Source organism: Hydra viridissima, unplaced genomic scaffold (genome assembly GCF_058129835.1).
Source record: "Hydra viridissima isolate aposymbiotic clone 2 unplaced genomic scaffold, HvirCarnegie_v1 scaffold_4, whole genome shotgun sequence".
NCBI classification, from domain to species: Eukaryota; Metazoa; Cnidaria; class Hydrozoa; order Anthoathecata; family Hydridae; genus Hydra; species Hydra viridissima.
This window is the reverse complement of record NW_028324303.1, coordinates 12027482-12045556: the sequence shown is the minus strand read 5'-3', so window position 1 is coordinate 12045556 and position 18075 is coordinate 12027482. Positions and strand designations below refer to the sequence as shown.

At 28.3% G+C, this 18075-nt stretch overlaps 2 protein-coding genes and 1 long non-coding RNA gene across 9 annotated transcripts; 1 reads left to right on the top strand and 2 right to left on the bottom strand.

Annotated features, from left to right (window-relative positions):
* Positions 1–982: 982 nt before the first annotated feature.
* On the bottom strand, positions 983–9910 carry LOC145182709 (pyruvate kinase PKM-like). Of its 6 annotated transcripts, XM_090084914.1 has the most exons (11): positions 8651–9910; positions 6820–6947; positions 5220–5317; positions 4678–5027; positions 4176–4267; positions 3504–3620; positions 3065–3391; positions 2551–2829; positions 2296–2448; positions 1895–2058; positions 983–1646 (listed from the first exon to the last, which is right to left on the bottom strand). In XM_090084914.1, the coding sequence occupies exons 4-11, from the start codon at positions 4826–4828 to the stop codon at positions 1307–1309; spliced, it is 1623 nt and encodes a 540-aa protein (XP_089941040.1). In that variant the 5' UTR covers positions 4829–5027; positions 5220–5317; positions 6820–6947; positions 8651–9910; the 3' UTR covers positions 983–1306. The 6 variants fall into 6 exon arrangements, with proteins under 6 accessions (XP_089941040.1, XP_089941041.1, XP_089941036.1 ...); XM_090084915.1 differs by having other exon boundaries at positions 4678–5317; positions 8737–8881; XM_090084910.1 differs by having other exon boundaries at positions 4678–5317; positions 6804–6947; positions 8737–8872.
* On the top strand, positions 6654–10667 carry LOC149889933 (uncharacterized). Of its 2 annotated transcripts, none has more exons than XR_016451729.1 (2): positions 6654–8299; positions 9723–10667. It is a non-coding gene; the product is annotated as an uncharacterized LOC149889933 (long non-coding RNA). The 2 variants fall into 2 exon arrangements; XR_016451728.1 differs by having other exon boundaries at positions 6730–6976.
* A 1649-nt stretch (positions 10668–12316) lies between these two features.
* On the bottom strand, positions 12317–17494 carry LOC145182776 (eukaryotic initiation factor 4A-III). The gene is made up of 12 exons (XM_090084909.1): positions 17252–17494; positions 16771–16843; positions 16621–16687; positions 16210–16272; positions 15759–15891; positions 14169–14249; positions 13984–14036; positions 13799–13887; positions 13288–13542; positions 12859–12966; positions 12656–12783; positions 12317–12519 (listed from the first exon to the last, which is right to left on the bottom strand). Exons 1-12 carry the CDS (start codon positions 17403–17405, stop codon positions 12503–12505), a joined length of 1221 nt encoding a protein of 406 aa, XP_089941035.1. The 5' UTR covers positions 17406–17494; the 3' UTR covers positions 12317–12502.
* Positions 17495–18075: the final 581 nt, after the last annotated feature.

Genomic DNA, 18075 nt, shown 5'->3' with positions numbered 1-18075 from the left:
TTAACAGCTGGTTATCTATGCATGATTAGCGATAACGTTTTTGCTGGCTTTGTTTCAATTTTAGGTGGGGAGAGGTTCACAACCTGTTTTGTTATGCAAAATAAAGTAACAGATTTATGGTCAGAGATTTTTTTATTTTTTAAATTGAGGATATTTTGATTTTTTTTTTTTTTAAGGAAGAAATTTTAACAGAAATTAAACAAGTGACATCTTCAGTTTTGATTCTTTTTTTTATGTGGTTAGTGTCATTCTCACTCCTTTAATACAATAAGAGTGAGAATGACACTGACCACACACAAAAAAAAAGATTTATAATTTGATTACGTTTTCTAAAACTCACAAAACTTAAAATATAAAACAAGAAGATTAATATGTAAATAAAGGATTTGATTCAAATTCCAGGATTCCTATTTTAATGAAAAAAAATTTTTTTTTCATTTTTTTAACCAAATTATTAATGATCTTAGCTTTGTTCTCCCTGAAAAATAAACAATTTAATTTTATGAATTAAAAATCTGTAAACTTTATGTCCAAAAATTGACTTTAATATTTTCCAAAAATGTAGATAATCTTGTGTGAATTTTTTTTTTGCCGTATTTGTATACACTGCGCAACTGTTGATCTTCAACCCTTTTTTTTTTTTAGCAAGATGGCTACCAAACTTTTTTCTAACTCGTACTTTAACAACGGAGATTGAAAAACTTGATTTTGACGTACACGAGCGTTAAAAACTTGAATTGTTCTAAATTCAATAGCATAACGACGGTTGAAAGACAACACATCGCAACTCACAAAACAAAAATAAAATACGAGTCAACTATGAAGAAATATGTAAAACTAATTGAAATAATTAATGGCTCAAATCGAAAAAAAAAGCAATACCTCAACTTAAATCTTAAGACAATTAACTTTTATGTTTTCCTATATCTGGCGTAAAAAGGCGGTAGCTTGTTAATAATCGAACAATGAAAGTCTGAAACAATTTAAAAAAAACCATGAAAATAATTTCAAAAATAAGATTGCAGCGTTGTTACAAATTTTGTAATGTTTTTTTGACTTTACAATATCTTTAACAGAACTAAAACACTAACAAACGTTAAAAGTATGTATTCCTTTCCACTGATATAAAAACCGATAGAGCAAGGCTAAAAAGCATTACTTTAGGTTTCAGCATTTTTGCTAATTCCTAAGCCCAAATTGTTTTGTTTTGAAAAAATTTTTTTAAGTTTTTTATTTTTTAAAAATAGAAAGTCCAAAATTTTCTGCAATATATTAACATCAGCATGAAGAATAGATAACCAGTTATTTATCTTGGACTCTCAAAATTAACGTTTTTTCTGTCTCCAACAATGGTTTCATCTTGCACTTGCATAATTTGTACTGTATTTGTTGCTGAAGTACCTGGTTGCCATCCAGAAACAAAAATAATATAGGATCCTGACTTTATAAAACCCATATCACGTCCTCTTACAATTCCGAAATCCAACCGGTCATACATATCATCATGCCAAGTTCTATTACGCTTTGAAAAATATACTAATGGAAACAACCCTCGGTATAAGTGGCAAACACGAGCAATCTGTTCATCTCTTGTAATAACAATGATCGGGCAGCGAGGACGAAGCTTGGATAATGTCCATGCAGTTCTAAAATTATATAAAATTAATCGAGTTGTTATAAATGATGCACTGTAGGAGTAGAGTGAAAACTGACCAACTAGCAGTTTTTGCAAACTCTGATTATTTACATCTAGTTGCAGTTTTGACCAACACAATCAAAAAATCTATTATTAAAGTAATTAGTTTTTTTTTAATATTTGAACCTCAAAAAATCTTAAAAATGTATTTTTGTCAATTTTCACTTATGGCATATATAGAAAAGAAAAAATAACAACCTTCCAGATGTGGTGAGCACAATGATCGCACATGCTAGAGTCTTAAATGATGCAGTTACTGCAGCAATGCAGGTTGTTTCTGTAGCATCTGTAACATCACTTTTACTGGTCTTTTCAAAAAATGATTCTCTATGAAATTGAACAGTAGCAGCTTGTCTGCATATCTGCAATAAAAGTGCAAAAAACTCTTCAAAAATGACATTATTTGAACTACATTATTAAACTATATCAGTATCATGCATATACAATATTATATCAGTAAATTAATATAAAAATGTACAGAAATGTTACAAGTGCTTATAAACTTACTAAATGAAAAGAAAAAATATATATATAAAAAAAGTAAGTTCTTTATTAGGATTACAAAATTTAAAATGGTAATAAAGAAAAGAAAAATATACTCTGTGCATTGTAGCTACAGCTTCAATGGGATATAAACCACTAGCAGTTTCACCAGATAACATGACACAATCAGCACCATCAACAACAGCATTTCCAACATCAGTAATCTCAGCACGTGTTGGACGAGGATTTTTTATCATTGATTCCAGCATCTAAGTCAAAAAAATTTAAAATAAAAAAAAAAATAAAGCATGGTTTGCTTTTATTTGTAGATATTAGCAAGTAGCCTGTGATAAGAAATTTTTTCTGCTTACTTGTGTTGCACAAATGACTGGTTTTCCTGCCCTGTTGCAGCGCGTGATTAATATTTTTTGTGCCAAAAAGACTTTTTCAACTGGCATCTCCATACCCATATCCCCTCTAGCCACCATAATACCATCTGCTGCCGCAATAATTTCATCAATATTAACAACACCTTCATGATTCTCAATCTTTGCAATTACTTTAATATATTTCCCCTCCTCACCAAGTGCATTTCGTACTTCTGCAACATCAGAAGCTTTGCGAATAAATGAAGCAAATATCATATCAACCTTTAAAAAAAAGACTTTAGACTTAAGGTTTTTGACTTTAAAAGAAAAATAACAAAGCTTCCAATTCAGATATAATAAAATATGCAATTGAATTTTCCCTTAGTATTGTTTTCCATGAGTACTTTTATGTTAAATAATATAATACTGCCTCTTCCCCTTAATCTTCTGTTTGCTATTTTCCCAATTGCTATTATTTTTTAAAAAGACAATTAGATAAATTTGCACCAAAATCTACCTTGTTTTTCACTCCAAATTGTATATCTTCTTTATCTTTTTCTGAAACTGCTGGTAAAGTGATTATTGCTCCTGGCAAATTGCAATTTTTGCGGCTGCCAATTGTAGCATCATTAAGTATTACAGCTGAAAGAGTTTTACTGTCAAGGATTTCTTTAACTTCAAGCAAAAAGTTTCCATCTGCAATGACTATTTTATCTCCTACCTTTACTGAGTTGATAAGGTCAGGATAGTCTAGATACTGTTGAGTTTCAGAGCATTCATTTTTAAAAGCTGGATCACAGGAAACTTTTATAATCCCATCCTTCTTATAAGAAACTTCTCCACCCTTAAAATAAATCATAAATTTGCTTATAAGTCAAAAATCTTCAGAACAGATTTAATATAATACCACTAGAATATTGTGACAAACAATGCAACTGAAAATTTTTCAAATGTACATTCTTCATGTTGCCAGTTCGAATCTCTGGTCCTTTGGTGTCCAACGCAAGTCCAACAACATGAGGTAATGAAGATAGAGCAGCTTCTCTTACATTGTCAATTGTTTTTTGATGGTACTAAGAATGAAATTAAATAACTTCAATGTTTTAACATTGTAACATATAAACCTAAAAGATGTGAAATTCAAAGTGTAATCAATAAAGAAAATCTTGTATATAAAATTAGAGACAACTGTAAATTGTTTTGCTGCTTTTTTGTAATTTTCAAAAAAAGCAGCAAAACCTTAATACTATTGTACAAATATTAAAAGTAATTTTTTTTGTCACTGAGGTGAATTATTTACTGATAATCCATTCTGCATCAACAGAACTACAATTAACAGATAATAAAATGCAAACTCAACTAAATATGACAAAGTTTTACAAAAATAAAAATTGGAGTTTCATATAATCGACTTCCTTATTGCTTTCTTTTTTGCTTTTACATTTAAAAAAGTAGTAAAAATATATTTGTTAGTGTAGCACAGTTTGTCAAAAAGAGAATTAAACTTTTATTAATAAAACATTCATGAACAAAATAAAAAATTAAATTTTTCATAAACAAAAAAAAACAAAACAGTTAAGCATATTAAATTAACAAAAAAAAATGCAAAACTTTATTTGCCTACTTACCTCATAGGATCCATGTGAAAAGTTCATGCGGGCAATGTTTAACCCATTAGCAATAAGCTCTTTTAAAGTACCTACATCTTGGCATGATGGGCCTAAGAAGAAAAATTACTAAAGTAAAGAAGTAAAACTGTAAATACTAACCTATTATACAATTTTCCTATTTTATTAGAAATAATGCTGTTGTTTAGCTACAATTTGATGAATTAAAGTACATTTGTGTTTGAGATTAAAAGGTTATCTGTCCTAATATTTTCTTATTCTTACTATCTTTTCATCATTTCACACTAACAGTTGAGTTTTCCATTCTAGCTTGTTAATACAATATAATTTGCTATTTAACTGGTATTTCGAACTTATCAATGTAAGAAAAATTATTGAAAAAAATTAATAAAAATTATTAAATTATTAAAAATTAAAAAGTATAGCGAAAAATAACTAAACATGTAACGATGGCTTTTTTTTATTAAACTTTGATAAATTATTTATACAAAATTAAGTTTACCTATTGTACATATAATTCCTGTTCCACGAATTACAGTTGGTGGTTGATCAATGTTTAAAAGACTCAAATATTCTCCTCTAGATCTTGCAAATGGATAGGGAACTGTAACTGACTCTCCTTTATATTCAAACCGTGCTTTTGAACCAGACATTTTAAAAATATTTAACAAAACTATAAATTATTCTGCTAATTGGGACAAATAGCACATGTAAATAACTATGATAAACAGTTCAAATACTAGAAATTTTTTGTTAAACAATTTCTGTATTCGATCATCATTAATTTATTCTTGTTACACACAAACAAAAACGCACATTTTATGTTTACATCATCGTGCCGATAACAGTTTCCTAGGAAATGTAAGACAAATAAAAAAACGTATTTAATTTGTAATATAAATATATTAAGCAGATATTACGTTACATAATTTATCGAACATCTACTGCTATCGATTTCTAAGAATTATATTTGATAAATTAATCATTTTAGCAGTAGCAGTATTTAAAACTGCTCATGATAACAGATACAAATAAGCTGCCTACCGTTTATTAATTTATCTAAGTTACCATTCTACCAGACCAACGATATATCAGCTGAGTATTTTCGCGTATTCGTTGTCTACATTGCGCGTGCGTTTTTTCTATTACAAAAGCAAAAAGGAAACTTGACTTTTTTTTTAACTTACTCGACTCAACCGTTTTTTACAAATAGCTCCAATACTTTAAACATCGTTTATATAGTATAATCGCAACGTGTGGTCAGGTCGACCCTATTTTGCCGTGTCACCAAATCAAGCAAGGAATTTTGAGAAAATCTTGTATATTCAAGTTTTAAATAGGCTAAATGCCACAGAATTTACTTTTAATCGTCAACACTTCCTCGAAACAATTAATCGCTGAAATTTCGTATGGCGTTTATAATTAGCACTAACTGAACTTAGGCGCTCATGAAAATAAGATCGTCTTGCCCAATAAACAATCCACTTCGTAGCATTGAATATCGTTTAAGGATACGAGCGTTTGTACGTCAGCAAGTCGTTAAACAACTTGTTAATTTTTTTTTTTTTTTTTTTTTTTTTTTAACAATTTGCTAATAAGAGTAATCTTTATTTGAGCAAACCTTCAACTAAGATTGAATAATTACGGAACGTTGGTATGCGCCGAAAATTTATGAATTGTTTTTGTCATCGTTTATTTAACGACGTAAAAATAATTATCAAATATTCTTCTTAATAAATTTTGTTCTTTGTTAATTTTTCGCGGAACGTCTTATCTTTTTTTTTAAAAAAAAACATTTCTTTAAAAACATGAAAAAATTAAAACTTATGTAACTTAATATGGAATACAAAAACAAGCTCAAACTTGTGCGGCATGTATAACAAAGTTCAGCATAAAATCGTATGCTGCGTAAAGAAAATGAAACTTCCTTTTTCTTAGTTGTTTGAGTTTAAAATGTATCGAAATAAATATTTATTTTTTTAGTTGTTTTAGTTTAAAATATATCGAATGAATATTATTTTTGGAAATATACAGTGCAAGTTTTAACGATAGGGTGGGATATTGCTATAAAAACAAAACTTTTCTTTCGAATACTTGCTAATAACGCTAATAAACACTTGCAATGCGCAGCTGAAAATTTTTTTTCTTTATAGTTACGAATTTAAACAAGAAATCTATACAAGTTATCAAATTTTTGACATATCCTAAAAATTTATACAACTTATCAAATTTTTTGAACAAAATTTATCTAAAAAAGAAATCATCTAACTTTATCGTTCGGCTAAAATAATTTTTTTATTTAATCTTATGTTTTTTAGATTCTGAGAGTATTTTTCTGTGCGTTCGTTTTTCAAAGCATAGATGCTTCCTCTTTATGCATAACTGCATCTGTTTAAGTTTTGAATCAAAGATTTTTTTTAATGTTATCTGCTGAGTTTCAAGAATTTCCAAATATTTCTTCAATAAAATAATTCAATCAACTTATAAAACGCTATAAAGAAAAAAAGTTGATTTGCAAAAAATTAAGAAAAAATAAATAAAATTTAAAAAAATTTTTAAGTTATAAGCGTTTGAAATAATTAGATAATCATGAGATTGTCATGTATAAAGTAGGGGAAAGTGTTGTACCTTGGGACAGTTTTACCTTGGGACAAACTACATTGCTATGCCATCAGTGTGCGGCCAGATCAAACTAATCTTTCTTAGTTCTTCATCTGGCCGCTAGGAGTTAGTGTAGAGCGACTGGCAACTTTTCAGTAAGTATTGTGGAAGCTGAACGATAAAAACAAAATCTGTCATTGGTAAGTAAATATTTGATAATTCATTGTTTATTTTCACTATTTTTGTTTCTTTAATCTGCTTTAAAAATTATGACGTTTTATTAAACTATCAAATGTGCTTTTTTCAATCGAATGGTTGATCTGTTCAACTAAAACCTCAAACACTTTTAACTGACATATTTTCATCTTTTGCAATACGTTGTACCTTAGGACAAAATTATCGTGTTGTACCTTGGGACGTCCTAAAGTAAAACATATTTAAACTTTTCAAAAAATATATTTAAAAGCTTATTTATATGCAAAGTTAATGTAATTCCATTGTGGAAAGCACTATCCATTACGTAGTGTTTATAATTAATGTAATTACGTAATGTTTATAATTCTAACTAATTTCTAACTAGTAATATTTGCAAATATGTTTTTTTTAAGACGGCAGTTTTAATTTGTGGATGTTTATCCAATATAAAAAAAAAATATATAAGAGCGCTATTTATTGAAGATAAAAACATTTTAATTCATGTTGTATTTATTACGAGCAAACTACATTGTGATTAATTTATTTTATGCTGATGTATTTATTTTATCGCCAGTGAATATAGAGTGCTCAGTTTAGCATCAAATCTTATAAGCATACAAGAACAATACCTTGCAATAGGGAAGGCAAGACTCAAGAGAAGAAGACCCTCGAATTTAGACCCATTTCCCAAAGCTACGGCCAAAAAGAAAGCTTCAAGGCGTAGGCAGTCAGGAAAAATCAGAATACTTACTGATACACTAAAAAAGAAGTTAATTGAAGAGCGTAGTAAAATTAAGGAGAAAATAAGATCCGTTGATAATAAGGAAGTCTTTTCTGGTACAAAGAAAAACAAAAGTAATTCCAGGAATAAAGATAAAGACAAAACACAGAAGCCGGTAGATTAGAGGATAAGCAAATGTGTTTTTCATCTAGTGAAGAAAACTGTAATATATTTATGCAAGAATTAACACAAGAAGTTTTGGAAGAAGAAATGGTTATAGCTTAAAGCATAATATTGAGTATGGTGAAATACAGCCGAATGTTTGTTTTAGCTAAACTGTCTGGTAAGAAGAAAACATGTTACTATCTATTTAAAAAAACCAACATTTGAATATGAAATTCAATTCTTTGTTAAAGCTGGAAAGAACACTTTACTTTTGAAAGATGAAATGCGCTGTGAAATAGATGAGGAAGATATATTATATAAATTACCTTCGCCTTTAAATTCAAGAACCGCTGAGCATCTAAAACAAGTGATGGAGTCCCCCGTTGATTTCAATGCATATGACATGTCTATGAATCTTGTAGCAGAACAAATTTTTATATAGGTAGTTTTGTGATTTTTACACTTTTGTATAAATTTAAAATTTGTTTCCTAATTTGAAGTTTTGTCCACTCTTTCATTTAGTTCCAAGGTACAACACCCTAAAGCTCAATCTACTATCTGGTGCTGTACCTTGCAAGGGCGTAAAAAATAAGTCATAACTCCGTTATTAAAAAAAACATTTTAAATTTTTTGGTTTTGTTGTCTAAATGCTGGGCTTTAAAGTAGTATTTAAAAAACTCATGTAAACCTCATACAAGTCACGATAAACATATTTTCTCCTAAATTGTCCCAAGGTACCGCACTTACAAGACTTACAAGACAAGACTTACAAGACAAGACTTACAAGACTTACTTTGTGAAATGAAATGAAATCTTTTTTGTTAGTAAAACTTATATAAAAGTATAACACATCCAAAATCGTGAACGACCTTCCTATACCTGTTTTTTTATCAAAGATTTGTTATTAAAGGTTTCTGGTGTTATGCAAAATCCTTATAAAAAACGTCTACATCTAAGTCATGTTTAAGCCAAAATGATGATACGATATGCCACGTTAACGTCGTTCTTTTATTCCAGATTGAACAGAATGGCTCAACAAAAGTAAACTTCTATTTACATTAAAAATTTTAGAGTACAGCTGTTCAATTAAAAATATCTTAAAACCAAATTTCAAAACTTTTTTTAAATGCTCCCCAATAAAATATCATAATAATGGTTTCATGATACTGAAGAAGTGAATAAGTTGGCTCTGAGTTTCAATGATGATAAAAGAAAAGTTATAGATGATGGTATACATACACTAGTACATGGACACTACAGACATGTAGTATCCATATGGAAACTTCAGAGATAGCGCTTGTCGAGTGCGTGAGACCACACTACGCAACTGATCCTAAAAAGTATTTTATATATAAAAAATGTAAGAGTGTGAAAAACTTGTAAAAAAAATGTAAAAGTGTAAAATGTAAAAAAGTTACTGAATTTGATGGTGAAGAGTTTGTACTGAGGCTAAAAGTTATGTAACAATACAATAGAATTAGTTTTACGATTTTATTTTTAGATAAAAAAAAATCGTAAAACTAATTCTTTTATGAAACATTATGCATCAATTAGACAATAAATCATTCTGGATCGAAAATTTATTACAAAAAATCCTCCAGAAGGAAAAAATTCACTGACTCCACAATTGTTAGAGTGTCTGCAATGCACCAAACAAAAACTCAAATTTTCCAATTTTCGTTCCGAGTGCTTTAACATGTGACAACTAAAAATCCGGACAAACTTTGTAGCTTCAATATATAAGTCTAACAATATCATATAACTTTATAATCCTCCTTATTATGTTGCAAATTTAATCCTCTACAATATACCATATTGTAGAGAATTAAAGTTGTAACATAATTAGATAGTCTTTTTTTTTTCAGAACTTAAACGTCAAAAAGTTTGAATAATCAAGAGGCACTCCAAAAACCAGTGTACGCTTTTTTGAACTTTCATCCAAATGATGACAAAATGATTATTGTTAATCACTTTCGCATGGTAAATGTCCCGAAAAATCCCATGTACAATATACTGCAACAAAAGGAAAATAATATAGGACCAGAACAAAAGGTCGGAAGTGGTCGGGCTGCAAGAAAAAAGCCTAAGAAACATATAAAACGAAAGAAAAATTGATTGATAAGAAGGATGGTGTTTCACAGCGCAGCATAGCCAAAAGATTCAATGTTTCCCAGCAGTATATATCCAAAATTGTCAAGGAAAAGACGAAGATTCGTTATCGAAAAAAAATTATGATCATAGACGTAGTCATATTTTCTTTAAAGCAATACCGATCTTTCTGACAACGCAGAATATAATATTTCTAATCTCAACGAAACGCCTAATGAGGTCAAGCTCAAAAGAAAAAGCAAATATGAACCAAAATTAATGGTTTGGATAGCCTTGTCTGAGAAAGGAGTCTGAAAACATAACATCGCTCCTTTGGGCAAAGCATTTGACAAGAATGTATACATTTCTGAATGTCTAATTAAGTTAAAGAATTCTGACCTGATCAAACTTCCGCACGCTATTCAAACAAAGTGCACGATTACTTAAAAGGTGAAGCTATCGAATATGTTCCGAGAGACAAAAACCCTGCCAATGAGCCCAAATTGAGTTCAATCGAGGGTTTTTAGACTGAAATTAAAAGATCGGTGTATGTAGATAATTGGCAAGCTAAAAATCTTTGCCAACTAAGAAACCCAATCGCGTACGTTGGCTTGGGACAAGTACTTTCTCAAAAATTAACCGTGTACATCGAAATGGACTGATAAACGAATATTTCTCTTGTTATTATGTATTTTTAAGTTAATAAAATTGATAACACCGCTCAAGAGATATCCATTTTCAAAGTTTGTCCGGATTTTTACTTGACATATGTTATAGACCAACATTTCTTTTGGAATTTAACGAATTAGAAACACTTTTCTGATTTTAACCATTACAAAAGCTCGATCCGTAACTGAGCAGTAAAGGGAAGCGGGAAATAATTGCCGCTTGAAAAAATATTTAGACGTAACTAAGTGAGCGAATTAGTTTGCAAGCAAAACGAATAACGGCTTAATCGATAATCAAATGTATTTCAATTAAATTTTTTCCTTTGTTAGGCAAGGAATTTCCAATATTTTCAAACCCTTCTACGTTTTTTCTAGTATTACAAAAAAAAATTTCTCTGAATTTTATCAGCAAAATTGTTTCACCAATTAATCGGTAATTGTTCACCCGTAATTCGGAAAACAATTTATCATTTTTTACTTCCTCAATTTTAAAAAGCAATTAGCTACAAGTAAACTCAAATAGATCTAGGTGTTGTATAGCTCACTCTTATCAGTCACATTTTGTGTTTCTCAATATTTTGCGTTTTTGAGGATTTATAAGACATTTTGTGAGCAAAAAGTTTATGGGTTTAGTTGGCACAATGATCGCGGGGCTGGTTGGCAACACGTGCCAACTTACAACTTTTTGCATTGGTTGTAAATTCACTAAAGTTATTTGACACTGCAGATCTACAGACATGCGAAGTTATAAAAGAAAAGTAGACAGGCCTGTAATTCTAAAAATATTACAAAAAATACTGTTGATGTTATTTTTATAGGAAAGTCTATTCGATCAACTAAAGGACAATAAAAGTTAAGGTCAAAAAGAGTTTTCATAAAAAAGATGCACTTGAAATATATCCTTAACGGTGCTAAACTTGTCTCTTTTTATATGGCGTGCCAACTTACCCTGAGCCGGGGTAAGTTGGCGTGCCAACTTACCCTGAAAGTATAGGCAACTTACCCCGGGCCAGGGTAAGTTGGTGCATTTTTTTGTTTTTTTTAAATGCCCTTTTTTGGCCATTAATATATTTTTTTTTATATTTGAGACTTGAACATGCTAGCCAAATTCATATTCTTTTGAACTGCAGTTTGATATCTTTAAAAAAATTAACCCAGAAATGCACAGAGCTCAAAAACTAAAACTGCAGCCAACTAGCCCCGGTCTCCCCTACATTTATTTGAAAAAATACATTATATTCATCACACACGAAACCTTTTTATGTAGAAATATTAAATTTATATGCAATTGTGTAAACTCGCTAAAACAATTAGAACACAAATTTCTTTCATAATAGCAAATTAAGAAATAAATTTCTAATATACAATATTTCTTACTTTTTCTAATTTGGCAGTAACTTCCCACTAGTCATTATGCAAAGCCATTTACATAAAGAATTGTACATAACCCATTAATACAGGGAATAGTGTTTGCTTGCGAGAGAACCCTAGAATTTTTGCGCACTTACTAAAAAAATATAAACGCAAACACGTTAAATAATCTTGGGCTATTTTATTGAATCTTGATTAAATGATATCATTTTAAAATAACCCTTTTTTAAAAATTCAAAAATGATCCACGCCCATGTTAAAAACATTTTTTGATAAATATTTTTTAACAAATATTTTTTCACTTTTGACATTTTAAAAACTAAAAACTGGTGTAAAATAGAACCATATTTTTAAGAACTTTATGTATCAAGATACATCAGTTAAATTTACACGAGGTTTTTGAAGTTTATCAACTCCCAGTTTTATCAAATCTTGGCTTTTTTTAAAATGTTAACTCAGAAATATAAAATTCATATATTCGAGATGAAAGTCAAGCAGCCCATAAGGATGAAATCAAGTTAAATCAAATCAGCAACTAAAAAAAACAAAAAAAAACAACATGTAAGCAGATATAGTACCAATTAAAGGGTAAAGTAAATGGAAAGTAAATGGATAGTAATATAATAGTAAAATTAATCAAGATAGTAATACTAATTCAAAAGAACTATTACCATTCATTGGCATTTCATCTATCTGCGTAGAATAATACTGCTCTATATCACGTAAAACACGTATATCGTCTGACTTGACAAAATTAATCGCAACACCCTTGCGGCCATATCTACCTGACCGACCAATTCTAAAAAAATAACATTACAGTATCACAGGAACACCACCTCACACAAGATAGCACAAATAAAAACAGATCAAATACCTGTGAATATACAACTCTCGATTATTAGGCAAATCGTAATTGATGACAAGAGACACTTGAGGAACGTCTAAGCCACGTGACCATACATCAGTAGAAATCAATACACGACTAAACAAGTATTTTCAATACATAGACACACACACACACACACACACACAGATATATATATATATATATATATATATATATATATATATATATATATATATATATATATATATATATATATATATATATGTATATATATATATATATATATATACATACATATATACAGTATTTCATTATATAATTAACAACAAATGAACAATACACTCATATTTATATAAAGGATCATTTAAAAAAATCAAACATTTAATTTGGCAGCTATTTTTATCTACTTAAATACAAACTTTTCTCATGCTGATTTGAAAAAGGAGAAAATATTACCTTGATCCAGATCTAAATTCCTTCATAATTGAATCCCTCTCTTTTTGAGGCATATCACCATGCATGGAAACAACGGTGAAGTTTGATTCTCTCATCTTTTCAGTGAGCCAATCTACTTTTCTTTTTGTATTACAAAATATAACAGCTTGAGTAATTGTAAGAGTGTCATAGAGATCACAAAGAGTTTCAAATTTCCACTCTTCACGCTCAACAGCAACAAAGAACTGTTTGATTCCTTCAAGAGTCAACTCATCACTAAATCAAACTATTATTTGATGATAAACAATAATAAAATCTTTCCCATTAAAAAAGTATATTCTAAAGAAAATTAAATAATTGTAAAAAAATACTAATAACAAAATAAAATTGAACTTCCAAAACTTCTTCAAAAAAAACTTTTTTAAGAACTTGTTAAAAGAGTGCACACATTTTGCAATTATCATTTACACCCCAATTAAAAATTTTTATTTACATAAATATTGTTAGAAAAAAATAAAATTTTTTTCCTTACCGCTTGACAAGAATACGAATTGGGTCAGTCATAAACTTTTGGGTCATCTCTAAAATTTCATGAGGCAAAGTAGCACTTACCAAAACAACCTATCAGAAATAGATTTTAGTAATGTAAAATAATTTGTAACATGAATAAAAAGGTCAGTCTTGCTATAAAACAAAATTTAAACAAAAACGGTTTACTTGTGTTGCAGGAGGAAGAAACCTGTAAACATCATAGATTTGTTCTTTAAATCCTAGATATAATTAATGCATTTTAAAACTGGGAACATTATCTTAAAGAATGATATTTTTTACATTATTTATAAAATTAAAATCCTAAAGTCACTTACTGACTCTTATAATAATAGAGAAAGTTTAAAACAAACCTTTATTTAACATTTCATCAGATTCATCCAAAATGAGCAGTTTAATTGACCTTGTTCGCAAATTTCGTCTCTTTATCATATCTAAACTTATAACATTATTAAAAAAAAAAAGCAAGAAAAAAACACTAACTCACTTTAGGGTAAAATTTTAACTTTTATCAAAAATATATAAGCTTTATCAGTTCTTTGGGCTGGAATAATATAAATCATTAATAAGAAGTGCTACAAATTCAATAAAGTTTTTATAAAAGTATTTTCTTTTTGTGGTTTTACATAAAATTTATAAAAACAATGATAGCAATCCATCATTGGTCTGTCATTACTTTTCTCAGTAACATCTGATAAACATCTGAAAAACTCAGTATTTTTGTAATCAGCAGATAGTGAACTAATTAACAATCTTACTGAACTGGTTAATTCACTTTAGAATAGAGTATTGTAACACTTTTGAAAACGATGGTAAATAGTATAATTTTATACTACTGCATAAAGATTGCAAAGTCCTAAAAATGATATCATCAAAAGTAATAGACAATTTTGTAGTTAAACCTAAACCAACATTAGACATTTTTAAAGATTAGAAGCTCAGAGTGGTATAAAAGCTACTGCCTTCTTGTGATACATAAGCTATTGCCTTCTTGTTGCATATCTTCAAACAAAATAATTAATTTTGTAAAATCTACCACTGAACTAGTTTATACTATACATATTTAGTTTGCCACAGATCTCAGAGAGATGAGTTGAATCAAAACAGGCTACTAAATGTTAACATCTGGTCATGCTAATACTTTTAAAAATAAGTAACACTTAATATTAGTAACATATCTTTTTTTTTAGCAGTGATAATATTAAAACTATAAATTTTTAGTATAATGCCAATAACAATAGGTAACAATACAGTAGCACACTTAAAAAAGAATATTTTTTTTATCAATCCTAACTTCTCCATAAAGTAAAATTTCATTCTTTTTAACTCTGTTTTATCAGATGCAAATAAAAAACATACTGGAAACTGTTATAAAAGAAAGAGACACAAAGTTTTAAATTGTCCAATTCTCTTCTCGAACCAAATGATACTCGTAACTGCTTTATTGATATTAGTTTTATCATTTTATGTAAATGGTTGCATAAATTCACTAATGATGGTTAGTTTAGTCACATTATAGGTTGTTTTTTTTTTTTTTTCATAGAAATATCTGAAAGTTAAGATACATAGAAATAGATTAAAAATCAGTAAGCAAAGCAGCAAATTTGAAGAAAATAGGTATAGGATCTGCAACAGAGAAATATTAAATTGATTATTAATTTCTGAAAACTGTACCAAAAATTTTCTGAAAATATTTAACATGATAAGTAGCATTTTTGAATAAAAACTATTCTCAAGTATAAATCAAAATGTCACTTAATATCATCTTTAGTTTTTAGATAAGCTTTATATATAAAAAAAAATCTTAATGATTTACAACACATATTGATTATATATATCATTAAATCAGATTTATTAGCTTATTTAGAAATTAACTATAATTTAATCAATTTTCAGAGAAATATTAAAAAACCTTTTAGTAAACAAAATTATTTATAAATTACCAAAAACTCTTCCAGGTGTTCCAGAAACAATGTGTTGTCCATAATCAAGTTTTCTTATATCTTCACCAATATTTGTACCTCCAATGCAAGCATGACATTGAACACTCATGTAATCACCCAAAGCTAAAACAACCTGGCGTAAACAATTGTGATAAGATCTCAAACATTTTATTAAAAAAACATTTTTTGTGCAATTCATTTAAATTAACTGCCATAACAATAATCTAATAAATATATGTTGTATATAAACTCAACATTGTATCTATATATAATTGTCACAACTTTTATCTTTAAACATAAATACAGAACTATTACCTAATTTAGAAATTACACAATGTTTAATTTATTTAAAAAAAACAAAAAAAAACCTTTTAATGATTTTAGTTTTTTTTTCAATTGTCAAATTTCTTAAAAATAATAGTAAAATAAATCAGCAATGAATTCTTTCTACCTTTTGTATTTGACAGGCTAATTCTCTAGTTGGTGACAACACCAAAACTTGAGTTTCACGAAGCTAAATAGGATATAATCAAATTAAAGTATCAATATCAACAAAAATAATAGCTTATAAAAACCAATTTATTTCGTACTCAAGTTCCTCTTAGAAAAATTAATTTCTCTATATCTAGTTTTTATATCTAGTCATAATATATAATGGTTAGACCAATTTACTACTTATCTAATATTTTTACAAGGAAAAGACTTAATAATGCACATAATGTTAACATGCTTAAAACAATTTTGAAAAATTAATAGCAATTTATTTCATAATTAAAAGTAAAAAATTAAATTGATGGACTTGAATGATTATTAATTAATTTAAACTTTTTCACAAAGATATTACTATTAAAAAACAACTAACACGAGTATCAATTTGTTGGAGAGCGGCAATAGAAAATGTTGCTGTCTTTCCTGTTCCTGATTGAGCTCTAAACGAGAAAACAATTTTAAAAACTTTAAAAAAGTGTTTACAAAAAAGTGAATAAAAAACACAAACTAAAAAACAACTTACTGTGCTATTACATCCCTTCCTTTTATAATAGGTAAAATAGATCGTTGTTGAATTGCAGATGGGCGCTCAAAACCTTTTAGAAAAACACAAAATTACAGTTAATTTATTTACAATAACCTGCAGTAATGTAACAGGTCAGGTGATCACCTTTAAACTTTTGTATCAAAATAAAACAAATATAAGTTTTAGCTGTGGATATTTAGTTCTTTTTCAATTGCTTTATTGGATGGGAAGGGTTGAAATAAAACTTAAACTCTAAATAATTCATTATCTACAGCATTACTGTCTTGTTAGTAGAGATTACAATAGTACTTCACAATTTACTTTCAAATTTATAGTTGCGGAGGTATTACTTAAATTGAAATTAAAAAAATTCCAAAACTATTACATTTACTCCAGCAATTACTACTTTTTGATATAAGTTGTTATAATAACTTTTTTAACTAAAAAAAAGAATCTACTTATAAGAAACAAATCGAACCGTAAGCATATATTCCACGAATAAGATCTTCCCGGAGTTTCATCTGCTCAAATGTTTTAGTAACTTTCACATCTTCAGATGTTTCAAACACAAGCTTAGAATCCTCTTCTTCTGTTTCAGTTTCAATTACTCGACGTTTAGTTTCTTCAGCCATATTTTCTTTGCGAAGCGTGGGGTTACAAAGTTAGCGCGTAAACTGAAAACATTTTATCAAAAACATTCCTATCCTTTTGAAAATTATTTAATTTTTTTTTTGTCTGATAAAAAAAGAATTTCTTGTGAAAACCTAACATTTAATGCTAGTCTCAGTCTTTTTTTTTATGGATAGCTGCAGCCAAAACCAACAATTATACCTTGGTGTGGACTTAACAAAGTCCTATGCTATAAGAAAGTCCTAATGTAACAAATCTTATATTGTAAAATAAATCTTTTGGGAAAATAGTTTTGTTTTTTTAACTAGATATCTAGTTATTCAAAAATAATAAAATTATAACTTAGTATTTATTTTATAATATACAAAGTTTGTCATTTGTTACATTAGGACTTTCTTATAGCATAGTACTTTGTAAGTTCACACCACGTTACCTTAATGATTGAAAAATATTTTAACCAAAACTCATTTCCGGGCCGTTATCTTACTAAGTTTGCCCAGTTCTAGGTACTAGGCAATTGTATTTTAAAACATTACCAAATGATTTATCTATTTCTAATTTTCTTTGTTGAATCATCTAAATTTCCTAATCACTGAATATCAAATCATTTGTAAAATACAATAAATTTAAAAATTAGAGACTTAAGATTAAACTATCGATAACCATTGAATA

Excerpts from the sequence above, each read along its gene's own strand:
- LOC145182709 (XM_090084914.1), bottom strand. The coding sequence starts at position 4,828 with ATGTCTGGTTCAAAAGCACGGTTTGAATATAAAGGAGAGTCAGTTACA. Across the intron at positions 4,268-4,677 it reads AGGAATTATATGTACAATAG|GCCCATCATGCCAAGATGTA; the intron begins GTAAACTTAATT and ends TTTTCTTCTTAG. Across the intron at positions 3,392-3,503 it reads GAACTGGCAACATGAAGAAT|GGTGGAGAAGTTTCTTATAA; the intron begins GTACATTTGAAA and ends ATTTATTTTAAG.
- LOC145182776 (XM_090084909.1), bottom strand. The coding sequence starts at position 17,405 with ATGGCTGAAGAAACTAAACGTCGAGTAATTGAAACTGAAACAGAAGAA. Across the intron at positions 16,273-16,620 it reads TCCAACAAATTGATACTCGT|CTTCGTGAAACTCAAGTTTT; the intron begins GTTAGTTGTTTT and ends TATCCTATTTAG. Across the intron at positions 14,037-14,168 it reads TGATGAAATGTTAAATAAAG|GATTTAAAGAACAAATCTAT; the intron begins GTTTGTTTTAAA and ends AATTATATCTAG.